The sequence below is a fragment of the Acanthaster planci genome, linkage group LG10, assembly GCF_054643075.1.
Source record: "Acanthaster planci isolate LZ-2023a linkage group LG10, COTS_SCS, whole genome shotgun sequence".
In the NCBI taxonomy this organism is placed as follows: domain Eukaryota; kingdom Metazoa; phylum Echinodermata; class Asteroidea; order Valvatida; family Acanthasteridae; genus Acanthaster; species Acanthaster planci.
The window spans coordinates 8,740,365-8,754,036 of record NC_141786.1 but is presented as its reverse complement, the minus strand read 5'-3'; the positions used below and the strand labels follow the sequence as shown (position 1 = coordinate 8,754,036).

Here is a 13,672-nt window from a genome sequence, read left to right as displayed (position 1 = left end):
GAAGCCATTGTCCAACATGGGCAGTGAATCGTACCAAATTGTAAGTGTACAGGCTAATGGGGGAAACTTGGAATTATTATCACACGTAATCAGACTTATAACACGTTATTCATTAATTAAACATTCCCCGTAACGTGTAATCACTGTATCCCTACTTTTCCCGCCCTGGAACTTGGCCAAAACCCTTCCCGCGTAACCCAAACAGGAGAACCTATCAAAATAGAGGCAATTTCCAGGGCACGTCCAAAACAAAAGAAACGGTCAGGGCGCTGCCATTACATGGCAGTAAACAAGGATATAGCTCTCCAATATGTACGACATCCAAATTGTATCTTGGGGTGTTTCAATCCCGGCTCTCTATGATTCCAGAGCCACCAGCAATCCTCAAAGACAGGGTTCGAACATAACACAGGTCCTGTGGCCCAATGCCAGTCAAAACGTGGGTGGACCAGCCAAATCCTTATTGAAGTGGTCCGGCAGACCCGTTCAAAAAGGAGACGCAACGACAATGCAATTTTTTTCGCGTCCTCTTATTTCCCGGACACCAACCGCCTGCAAAAACAGCACAGGAGCGCTGTATGCCTGCGATTGAATGTGCCAAACATAAATGTGTACCCTGTGTGTTTGTGTACCATGTGAGTACAGGGTACACAAATTTGTGCAAGAATTTTTCAGCACTTCTCGAAGCCCAAACCTTGTGTAATAAACATCCCCATCCGGTCATGATTGGTTGCCAATGGAAGATCAGTAGGCCCCTGTTCATAAACATGTGCATGTATGTGTCAGTGGGACTCGCAGCCGTTCCTGCATCATCGGAAGTAGTGACTAACAATTTCCACTATAAGTCGTGGTAGCTTACGTTTTACTGTAAATTTCCAGCTTGAAATAAGGCCAGTAAATTTCTGCTTCCAAGCTAGAATGTAGAAGGCTTTGTTGACAATAGGGCAGGGCAGTGGACTTACCCTGTGATATTCCGGAATCGGAAGTTTGTTTTGTCTTCTAGTTGTCGCACAAAACTATGTCCAAACCGCGTTCGTGCATTTTGACGGACATACCTGGGCTCATAGGCATGACAGTCAATAAAATACAAGCGTTCAGTTAAGATCCGCTTCAGCTAGCTGGCAATGGCAAGTCCAAAAGGGCTACTAGACTTTCTTTTAGAGTTATTTTTTTCTGAATACACGAACTTTCTTCACAGCATGTGACCTGTTCCTCAGAGGTAGTGAGCAAAACGTACAGCCACAGAGACGCAAGACGAATGGCGCAAAAAAGGGCGCTGAGGGAGAAAGCAGAGACTATTTTATTTTATGCAGTGTGAAATCCTTTAAGACCAGAAAGTAATAGCTATAATAATTTTAGAGGGTTTTCCGAAGACGAAAGAGCCAAAAGGTGCGGAAGCTCAGATAAAATGGCGTTGAAATTTGTGCCCTCGCACATTTTCAATAGGCCAATCAAGCTCTTTGCTCCACATGGCATGCGCATACGCACATAAAATTAGAATTTATTATTATACATTTTTGTGTGTGTGTGCGTACATCTTAGTAGAGCAGTTGTTGTCTGGCAATATTGCGGAGAGTTGCCTGCTAGTTTTCTCGCAATAAAGAAGAATTTAGTTGTTACAAGTCCTGTATTTTTTTGTTTTGCTTTGGATGGGGGAGGGGTCTCACCAATCTGGAGATAAGACCTCCTTTACTCCATGAAAAAGTGCAAATGCATGAACGCCGTCAGGCAAAACAAACACACAGCGGCGTAGCGAGGGCATTTTCTTTGGGGGGGTGCCAGGGTCAATTTGCCGACTGGTCGATGTACGTCAATAATTCATGACCTCCATTTCAGTTTCATCTGCCGACTGACCCTTTATTTGCCGACTGAAAAGAATTATTGGGGGGGGGGGTGCAACACCCCCACACCCCTCACTCGCTACGCCGCTGCGAACACAGTGTAGAAACCGATGTTTACTGGACGTTAATAGAAGTATTCTTGAATTGCACTTGTTAGGATAATGCAGGTCCGGAAGCTCTTGCGGATGGAAGCTATCATGCCGCTTGTATGGGAAGAGCTCACATTGCAGTCTTGCTCCCCGTATTGAATAAAAAAAAAACCCGACCAGTTCATGATTGTATCCAGCTACCACCGATGTGTGCTTGCTTGAGCCAAATGAAGCCAAGAAGAGACTCAATGGCTTCACAAACGTAGCACCCCTCCCTTCCCTCCCGACCCTAGCAAGAATTCTGGTACACTCTGAGAACGATATCCTGGAACCCTTGCCTGCAGTACAGTTTACAAATACACCATGGTTTGAAGGGAAATAATTGGGATCACTGGGCCTAAGTTGTACTTCCACGAGGATTTAACTAACCTTACAAATAGCAATGTACAAATTCGCTATAGGAAAGTTTCAGCTCTTTCTATTAGACCTATGTCAACTTACCTCTGCCGTCACAACGCATTTGCGTAGCAAGGTTTCATACCATTTTGATGAGATTAGATATCTGCTGAGGAAGTTTATTCACCTTTATTAAAAGGGTGAAATTATCACAAACGCAGCAAACAAACAAGCAAATGACTTCTGCAGTATGAAAAATGTTTCTAAAACAAAATCTTATAAGAAACACTGCAGAAACATATGTCTCGAACAAACGATTTCTTTTTGAAAAGATCTCATAAAAACGGAAGTTGGAACAACATCTTCGAAAAGAAGTCTTCATAAAATATACATCTCTTTTGGAAAATACATACTGGATCGCACTATAGAGGCCTTTCTATCCTCGAGACTCACTAATTTAGAAAGAGAGAGAGAATTTGCAGTAATAAAGGTAGAATCCAAGTGAAAACAAATATTCATCCAGAGAAATATTTGAAACGACCAAAAACAAAGAGTTATACTGTAACGCTAGCCTTGGATCAAGCCTGGCTTCCTCAGACTGTTGTGTGAAACAGATTTGCCAAAGCGACATGGATCGCATTGTCAGACCTCTATCTGTATGCTACAGACTTGTATAAAGTCAAGTCAGGTCAATTTATCACAACACTGTATTATGAAATTCGAGCTTCCTATAACAGGACTGGCTGCTTGTGTTGTATCGCACAAAAAGAGAGAACCGCGTAGGAGGCTTCTGGGTCCGTGTACACATAAATGTATGCGAGGGAGAGGAAGTCCGAATCTTAAACAACAGCCTATGACGAGGTTTACCCATTGTTTCCTCCATGACGCACGACGAGTTGGTACCCTCCATGACCGGTAATTTGTATCCATAGCCACATCAGGCAGGGTTCCAGTCTAAGGTGTGGCTTAAAACATCTCTGGTTTGCATGTTTGTCTTGCATATAAACCATATTTCATGTGCTCTGTCCTGTATACCACTGCAGACGCTGTCCTTTACACCATCATATTGTCAACGTTATATTTTGGCTGATCCATACTAACCATTGGTGATTTCAAAGAGAACATGGGTAAGTTACTTAAAAATTAACGTTCTTGTAAGTGGTCACAGTAAACCGTCACACTACTTTTTAGCGCGCGATTTGATCACGGATGTGGTCGTCGTTGAATTCCATTTGTGTTGGAGGACCATGACCAGGACGGTAATAGTTATTATGCAGGCATGGCGAACAAATATCAAATCTCGATGTTAGAGCACTGAGTAGCTATCTAGGTCACCCAATGAAGGTCTCACGGTATATTTTAGCTAGGGGTGTAGTTCAGTAGATACTTCGGTACCGGTCCTGTGTAAGTCGCGCTGCATAGATCGACCGTGGCCATTGCGGCAGGAGGCGGCAGAACTCTTGGATGTGATTCCAAAATAACCAGACGGACCGTGCTTGTTGTAGTTGCAAACACGGATTGACCGGGGGATATTGAGTCCCAGTTGGATGACTGCAGTTTCTCAAACAAATTTTCTTATCTTGTCCTTAGTCTGTCCATTTCTTTTCAAGTTTGGTAGGTCGGATAAAAACTATGTACCTCTTAACAAACGATATAGAAATGTTTCTAAACATAGATCTCGTAAGAATGAAAAAGATGCCTTGAACAACCGAACTTTGACAAACAATCCGCGTAAAAACGAAGAGAGACAGATTATATCGCCTAAACACAGCCTTTATATAACGGGTTTTGCCCTCACCCAAACTCATATTAATCAGCACTGTATGCTCAGTGCTTGTCCGAGAGCTTGCGAAAAAAACCCTCACAAGCTTACTCGGTTGGGACTCAAACCCACGACCTCCTTCTTACTAGTGCAGATGTCTTAACCACTCGACCACCGACCTTGCCGGGGTCGATTGGCCGGTCTGAGTCACTAAAGCAGTGGCACCACGAACTATTTTCAAGATGTATTTTTGCGTTGGGGAGATGTTAATTTATATAACGGGTTTTCCCCTTACCCAACGTATATTAATAAACACTGTATTCTCAAGGCTTGTCCGAGAACTTGCAAAAAAAAAATAACCCTCACAAGTTTACTCGGGTGAGACTCGAACCCACGACTTCCTGCTTACTAGTGCAGATGTCTTAACCACTCGACCACCGAGCTTGCCGGGGTGAGGTGGCCGGTCTGAGTTACTAAAGCAGTGGTACCGCGAACTATTTTCAAGAATTTGGAAACTCATATTTGGTCGCAATACAGGTTATTTGTATCCTTTCCATTCACGGATTAGGAAAACGATAACTTTCCGCAATGGTAGAATCCAGCTGAAAACAAAGAAAGTTTATCTTGAAACGTTCAAAAATAAAGAGCTTTAACAGGACGTTAACCTTGATTCGAGCCTGATTTCCCCTCAGTCTATTGTGGGAACAAATTCGCCCGACCGACTCGGATCACTATAGACTTGTGCAAGGTCAAGTCACACCCGTTGCCTTCAACCTTTTGAAGGTTAAAATTATTACTCTGATCCTGCTTCGCGAAATTCTGGTCAACGACGTCAGACACGTTGTGGTATGAAACTCGAACTCTGTACAAAAGGACTGGCTGGTGTTATTGCGCAATTTTGAATTTTGAATATTTAGAACAAAGTGGCTGCGAGTCTCGTGGATACGCGTTTGAGGGAAGGTCGAATCTTAAACAGCAACCTGTGACGAGGTTTGTCCATTATTTCCTCCATGCCGCTCGAGCAGTTGGTGCCGTCCAGGACCGGTATTTGGTTTTCATAGCAATATCAGGCAGGGGTCCAGTCTAAGGTGTGACTCACAACCTCCCCGACTTATAATTTGGTCTTGCATCAACAACCTTTTAGCAGCTCCATGTTAACTGTTGGTGATTTCATGAAGAACATGGATGGGCTGTTGACGAATGTCATGTTCTTGTTAGAGATGGTCAAAGTGAACCGTCACACGACTTTTTAGCGAGGGATTTGATTACTGTACTCGAGGACCGTGACTAAGACCAGAATAATGCGCAGCCAAGACGTACAGATATCAATCAGATCGCGGTAGAAGGGTACTCAGAAATGATCAAGAACGCTGAATGAAGGTGTCGTAGTCCGTGTCGGGTATTGTGGGTAGGGTTGCAAGCAAAGCTCAAATTGTCTGCTTGGACAAAAATGACGATTTATCCTTCTCTGCTATTAGATCCGTTTCAAGCGTCGTACTTATGCCGTGTCGAATAAAATTAAATTGAGCGCGACGTTAGCACGGAGGAAGCACGGCAGTGGTTTCAAACGTCCAACTTAGCCGAACCTAAATAAATGCAACATGGTGGACCGGTATAATCCGAAATGTGATTTTTCAGCTTGAGTCACAAAGAAAACGCATTTAGCTTCGGCGACTACTACTAGTACTTTATTTCTCGAAAAAAAAATGGAGGCCTTTTTATTCACAAGGTCTGATGTTATGGCTCCCGGCGAACCTGCAGTGACGTCTCAATAAAATATCGCCTAAGTGAACAGTTCAGTATCGTTCGAGAATCTTATTCCGACATTTGGACAGGATTTGTAGGTCTCCTTTGAGCTTATTGTTTGAAGCAGGAATTTCAAATAGAAATGGTGTAACTGAAACTCCAACCTCGCTCGTGCTCCATCTACCATTGTGCCACGTGCGTTTCGAGAAATTTTAATTTTAGTCGCCATAGCTGTTGATACGTTGGCAGGGCAATGGACATTTCTCTATTGTGAACATGCGCATTCCTAATTGTCAACAAAGTTTAGGACCAGCTTCGAATAAAAATCGAATTCGACTCAGCAGAATCTCAACGTTTGAAACCACACCGTGCTTCTACAGTGCTTTATGACACGGCAGACCCTGCCAAGCCAAAATCCTCTGCTCTGCCAAAATCAAGTTTCTGAATTATTGGTTTCAACCGTCGTGCTTATGCCGTGCCGAAAGAGCAAAAAATCAAGTTGCACTGTAGTCGGCATTGCACGGCATAAGCACGACGTTTGAAAAGGGCCTCAATAGTGTGAGTGCGTGAAGTGAGTGTTGGCTCACAACATGTGCACAAAGCTACACCAACCACAGAACGCACAAGCCGGCCATCTACCGGTCCCTATATAACAGGGACCACATGCCCTCCATGTCATTTTTCTTTTGGTGTATTTTGTGCCTGGTGACACCGGACCAAAGATTTTTTATCGGGGGAGTATCTTCATGTCAAGGAACCAGACGATTCCCATTAAGGGAGCCTCCGTTGCTTGGAATTTTGCGCCCTTCCTTATTCCCACTCTAGGCGGATATCACACTGTAAAGGCACCAGACTCACAGATTTCAATTTTTCATTGACTTCAACGGAAACAATTGAGTTCAATTACTTGAAACTATCAAATGTTCCACCTGTTATTGGATTACTGACAGTCTATGTGTATTTTGTATAACAGAGAAATGGAGCAGGCTGACCTCACAATTAAGAATTCAGTCAAACGACAGTCTATATTGAGCTCTTTTCTGTGAGGGACCTGAGAGGTTTCTGGGCTTTTCTCAGTGACAGTTCTCACGCTTGAGACCTGCACCTTGGTGGGCTGGCAGTCACAGCAACATGGCTCCTTGTGGGATAACTTCAGCCCTTTTTCTGTTGGCTTTATAGTTCATAGCAATTTGGGCAAACTTTTAGACGTCTGGGGTTTCTTTCTTTTGGTTTCTTTTTGGTTACAATTTCATTGCTGATTGACACCTGGGAATAATCGAAGGGAATTAAGCCACAATCACCTCGAGCCCATTTTTTGCCTGGTTTTGCGCCTCCTATCCTCCTTCATTGGCGGACTGATCTCCACCCTCCTGACAACTGTAGAAGGACCGGACTGCTGTTTATTTCTTTGGTGGTTTTTTTGTTTGCACAAAAGGCCATGCGCAGTGGTGACCCCAGACTCTACAAGTCTGGGCCTTGACAAATCTTGTTAGGGGAGCCACATACCCAGAGAACTAAAGGCAGAAAGGATTGACTTGTCTTTTTGTATCTTTCCTTCAGGTCGTGCAATAATCACATTGGCTGTGTTCCTGGCTGCAGTGGTCCTTGGTAGGTATAACCGACCTTTAAATTATAATAAATGAATAATAATTCATTCATAAAGCGCAAATTTCATATAGAAATGTTCAAATGCGCTATACAATGAAGACATTAAGTGTGGAATAATGAATACATTTAAACAAGATTGAGCCAATGGCATACAAGGGCGCCTCGGGCAGCAGCCAAACGACCCACATTCACCAACATCGGTAAAGGGGAGACAGTAAGAAGCAGTTACAGTTTTAGAGGTGGGAGAAAAACCCCAGAGGAAAAGTCTGGGTAAAACCCACGGAATCAGGTAGGGACTGAAAACCCAATCCACTTATGGACCGGGCCGAGAATCGAACCCGGGACCACAGAGGTGGAAAGCGAGGAAAGAACTACCTTGCCAACCCGACTCCAAACCGATTTGTCAATTTATGTGATTTTGAGATTGTTTGGATTGTGTTTTAACTTGGCATTCCATTTTATTATTAAATTAGCAGCATTACTTACGCGATGCAAATAGCCGAGTGCGCTAGTTCCTCATAAAGACCCCTGACTCCTTGTAAATAGTATTCAGTCCTGCATTAGCTTCACTGGTGGCAAGATGGCCCACACGCAGTTGGGGATCGGTCTATTCTTATTAATGCACACTGCTTCTTCTTAGTGAACCAGGTTTGGCAGTGGTATACAGCTAAAAGGTGAGTCACGGTGACGTTGAATTTATCAGTCTGGATTCAGTGGATTGGTCCACAATCAAGATAGTTCTCTTTATTTGTTCTTTGTAAAAAAATAAATATCCATTCACTTGTATTCTACAAAAAGAAAAATGTCAGATTTATTACCCTAGGGTAAAGAAGAAAGCCCCGAAAAGTTTATTCATTTGATAAAAAGACCGCAGCATCTGACAAAGCGAGCCACTGAAAACTACTAAATTAGGTAGGCGCTGATGAGGGGGGGGGGTCGAACCCACTGCTCTGAGACTAAAAGGGGTAAAAAAGGGAAATAATATTAATACAAACTAAAGAAAAGGCGCCAATACTACTGCCAATAATATATCATGTTTAATGTTTCATCATTGTTTCCGCTTGTCCGCAAAACTGAGACATAAAAAAATCCGGCCTGACCCCCCCAGAAAATTTCCTCGATCTGCCCTTGTTAGGTCTCGCTATGTTGGTGATCCAGACTTTCGAACTGGCAGTAGACTGGTAAACACCAACACGCCAATGATTATTATTCGTTGCTGACCGTATAGGGCTTATTCGTTCGATCAGTACTCACGGCCCATAGACGTTCCGTATTGAGGGTTTAGATTTCATCATTTATCGTACTGCCACGGTTGGCGATCTGTTACCCGGTTTTAACGAAACTGCTTAGTTAGGTGAACTTGATTTTACTATCCTAAAACAAGCTGCTGGCAGTGGAAACCTTACAGAGTTTGTACATTCCACCCATTCTCGTTCGAAGGTTTTGCAGGAGTTAGATCTTTTTTTGGATAATTTTGAAAAGTTTTATTGCTACATACAGCACTAATCCTTGTTTATAGACCAACAACAGAAATTATAGTTGTCATCAACCCTCAACGTAGTTTCTGGCCAGTAGGCAGAAGTTAAGAAGTAAACTTGACTCGTCGATCAAGTAACGCACGCATTCGATGATTCCTGTTGGTGTAGGTTTGTTGCTTAATCAATTATTGGCTCAAACTCTCGACACGGGTCCGTAATTCCCACCTCTGCGATCTTTACAGTGAGCAGCCTCAAGTGCCATGTCTGTTTCAACGTGGTGGGGAACGAGGCATCGACTTCCTGTTGCGACAACCCCGGGGCGTCAGAGCTCACCTTTGAATGTGATCCACCGAGCCGCGACTACGTGGCCAGATGCAACAAAATTGACGGGACTCTCACCTTCCCATCTTTGGGTAAGCACACCTCAAGCTAACTTCGTCGTAAACTCTGCTCAGTGGCGTAAATTCGTGTCAGAAATGGGGGCGGGATGACATGAACACTTGGAAAGTTTGAGGAGAGGGTGGCAAGATATGACTCTATTTTATAGACGTCAATGGTCATGATAATAATATACATCTGTAATTTGTATTCAAAATGGCATATAAATGTCTTTTAAAATTGTTTTCCTTTTTTAGTGATATGGAATGCATTTTTATTTAGTCCTTGGAATTCTGAAAAATTCATCACAGTCCAGTTTAATGTTTTTGCTCACAAAGCTGGGGGGGGAGTGATACAGTAAAAGAGGTGGGGGACTATACCCCCCCGGATTTACGCCCATGACTGTGCCAGCTGAAAATGTAATGCCTGGTGCCTTGTCTGGCGAGTGTTATCAGACCAATAAAGCTGACCACAAGGAAGAACTACCAAAGCCTTGGAGCGCCATCAAGTATATATTTTCAAAAAGCAAAGTATATTTTTTCGAAGTCCGTTTTTAGGAGATATATTTTTTCCAGCTTCGTTTGTATGAGATATATACTTCCCAAAGTTCGTTTGCTCGAGACTTGCACTCTTCACATCGTTCTAATGACATTTACTTGTATGTGTAGAAACATTGTTTATATTTCTGGAAATAAGTCGTGTTTATGAGAAACATTATTTGAAAAAGTTTATTTTTTTACAAGATGTAATTTTTCCAAGTTAATTTTAAGAAGATATTTCATTTCTAGATGTATTTTTTTTGCGTTGGGAAGATGTTAATTTAAATAACGGGTTTTGCCCTTACCCAACGTACAGATTAATAATCACTGTATGCTCATTTCTAATTTTCAGTATTGGATTTACATCTTCCAAAAAGAAAGCTACAAAAAATGTAGCTAATGGGAACAAGCTTCAAAGAAAATCTCAAAAAAAACAACTTGGAAAAAAATTTCTCGTCAAAACAATTTGTTTCCAAAAGTGGAAACAATGTTTTTATTAAATAGATCTTAAGGGAACAAACTGGAGAACATATATCGCAAACAAATGAACTAGGGAAATAATACTTCAATTTAAAAAAAATATACTTGGCGGGACTACAAAGGTTTTGTAAAGAACCCAGTTCCCCGCCCCTTTTTTTGGGAAGGTGCAGTCCCTGTTTTTTTGTTTTTGTTTTAAGTGAAAGGGTTTTTCCAAGCTGTTTTTCGTAACTCCTGTGCTTAGGAGTTTGTAAGGAACTGGCTGGGGAAGCCGGTTGGGGAGGAACAATTCGTTTTTATTCATCTGACCCAGTGTTCAAAAACCCCCTTGTTTTCCCAGTGAAGGGTGCAATTGTGTGCTTATTACTGGTCAGATTTTGAACTTGTCTATCACATTGACCGTATAATTTAAAATTCGTCTTGAGAATATCCAAAGGCCTTGGCCTATGTCTTCTCCGCCATTTCATTCGACATCTGGCTTTATAGTTGCTTTATTTTCGTCCACCGTAGGAACTGAGTTCAACCAGCAAGGTCTTGTGCGACAGTGCAGATTTTTCCGTTCCAATGAAGTTCCCGAGAACAAGTGCTACTCCGGAAATGACGCCCTCCCGTGGCTGAATGAAGACGCCGTCTCCATCGAGTTTGATGGCGAGGTGTGCTTTTGCAACGCCACAGACCGGTGCAATGGCGCAGCCTCTCTCAAGCTGCTCGGGTGGCAATTGGGCGTTCTGGTCACCGCCACAATGCTGTGGAATATCTAGCCTAGGCGCCGTCTGCGAAAAATGGATGTTCAGGCTGAGTCCTTCTGTCTCCTGAAGACGGACAGAGTACACTGTTCGAAACGTCGAGTTATTCCCCGGTTCTTCTCAGAACCACACATACTCAAAGAAGAGATAAATACATGGTGTTACCGCAATCTTTACTACGGATCTTGAGTCCTTCTTGTTACGGTGTTATATCTACCACGATCTAGAAAGTTTAGATCTAGGAAGGAGTGAGAGGGATTGTGTTTTACTTCATTACAATCCCTGTGACCTCTCCGAAGATATTCTTATTAAAGCTTGTTTGAAAAAAGTTTTGACTTACCTTTAAAAAGAATCAATTAGCCTAACTCAGGTTGAATAGGCGGTATGGGATTTCAACAGGCTGTCTGGAATGTGAGCTGTGTACTTTGTTATTCTGTTGTTGTCAAAAGCTAATTATCCGGAGAAGTCAAGTGTGCTGTGGAAATCTAAATTTGTATCTAACCCTAATTAAACGTGGACTCATTAGTATGTTGTGCACGGTCGACTTGCCTGAAATGGAGTTCGCATTTTGTTAATTATATCGATTTAATCAATGTGCGGTTGTACTATGTAAAGTGAATTTTGTTTCTCTTTAGTACACTATTATACCAATAGGGCTAAACCCAGCCAGGCCTTCATCGAGATAATTGGCCCTATTCGTGGGAACAAAATTTCAGTCATATTCCCCAACGTAGTGTATTTACTTGAAAACGTTAAATTCAAAGAACCAGACTATATTCTACGATTTTAATCCGACCCCCCCGCCCAAATCACCTGGTACCATCCCGTTAAGGGTTTCAAATTCACACTGGACGTTCAGGAATACGAGTGAAATTGGGCCAATCGGACAATTAACTTGTCAATGAACACTCTCGTCTCCAAATGCAATATTCAGTGGTTAATACGTAAGGGGGTGGCACATTTTGACTCCCCTTGGAGTCGAATTTGTCGTGGAAGATTTACATATTGAATATTTAGCGGCCCATAATATGAGATGAATTAGATGGCACACCACTTCTGCATGTTTGGACAGAGAGTCTTTTACGATCCTCAGTTAACTTGTCCACAGTGGGTAGCTCACCCCTACAAACCCTTCACAGTGTCTTGACAAAGTTTCTCTGTTAAATGAAACAACGAAACATCTACGGAAGCATGGGAGGACTATGACATGGCCCAACGGTATCTTGCTACGGTGCCTGTCTCGTACGAGTGAGCCTGTGGGGAGAGAGGTTTCCAACCAAAGGAAGTCGAAGTTTTTAACAGAACTCGGTATCTTAAAAAAAAAGAAAAAAACAAACAAAAATCTTGTTTGGGGTCTGAATCCCCGCACTCTGACGAAGGGGGGCGGACCACATTGCCATCTTCTTCCACTTTGTCTATGAGCGAAACGACGCGTGCAGAATTTCAAATTACTTGTAAACGTTTCAACAATCACAATGCTAAACAGTACTAAATACAGAGAACGATAAAAACAGCTTTTCTTTCAGTTGCAGTGCATGGATGTGAAGGGCCCTTACAATAAAGTTTTTCATGTAGTCTGAGTACCTTTTATTGAGATTTTTGGTGCCCCTCTCGGTTTTATGCGAATGCAAAATTGTTATTTTAGCTTAGCTCTAGTGTGGCGTGACATTTCAGGACAAGCACAAGAAATTGCTATCATTTTGGAGATTTTTGGTTCTATAGACCACTCTCATTTTGCCTATTACTATGAGCCTTAAGGTTTGCGGAAGAATGACTCTTAAATTGTTACTGCTGCTGTTTTTTCCAATTTTATTTTTTGTTTGTTCGAAATGCACATCGTTCCTTTCATTTTGGAGGGGGGTTATAGTGTAAGTTCCATTTAGTATGTAGCATTGTGTGTATTATTATCTGGTATTTTGACGGCTGCTTGGGATTTTTAACACTTACTGAACTTTTTGAAAGTTTGGAAGGTTTTGTATTGTAGTTTCAGTAAAAGGCAGCAAGATAGTGATAAAACTTCTCTTAGAACCAAGTTTATTGAGTTAACCCTGAAAAGGGCAAAAATTATTGAACAGTGCCTTTGAAATCACAGCAACAACTCTCTTGATGACATAAGCCAGTGAATAATATCCGTTTCTTATCAAGCTCTACCGCCCTCATTTCAAAGATGTATTTTTCCCTGAAAAAGTGAACCGGTGGGTGCATCACACTATCTCCACGTTTCAAGGAACTTGGACAAAATAAATCAGTAAGGCAACCAGCCTGTAACCATCTAGTAACTGTCTCACTACTTCAGTTTCTAATTATTGTGTTAAAGACGTGACCTGGGTGTAATTTTGGCTTGAAACGTACTCGAACATGTGTTGACGATACCTGCAGAATGTGAGTAGAAAAAAAATGATTTGATTGAGGGCGCCCTATAGGTTGAATGGTACAGAGGACTAGATTCAGATGCAATGCAACTTTCAGGAGAGCGCTTATCAACAAAACTGATCGTTGATTCCAATTAACACTTGTACTATTACGACAACTAGGACATTTTTTTAATTTGAAACAATTTAACAATCGGCTAAATTTGTTATAACACTTCAAAATGAGGTTCTCACCACAAG

The 13,672-nt window shown here is 42.1% G+C and overlaps 1 protein-coding gene across 1 annotated transcript; it reads left to right on the top strand.

Annotated features, from left to right (window-relative positions):
- Positions 1-3,148: 3,148 nt before the first annotated feature.
- Positions 3,149-13,335, top strand: LOC110985034 (uncharacterized). Its single transcript, XM_022245734.2, has 4 exons — positions 3,149-3,453; positions 7,395-7,442; positions 9,163-9,333; positions 10,825-13,335. The coding sequence occupies exons 1-4, from the start codon at positions 3,450-3,452 to the stop codon at positions 11,073-11,075; spliced, it is 474 nt and encodes a 157-aa protein (XP_022101426.2). The 5' UTR covers positions 3,149-3,449; the 3' UTR covers positions 11,076-13,335.
- The last annotated feature ends 337 nt before the right edge of the window (positions 13,336-13,672 follow it).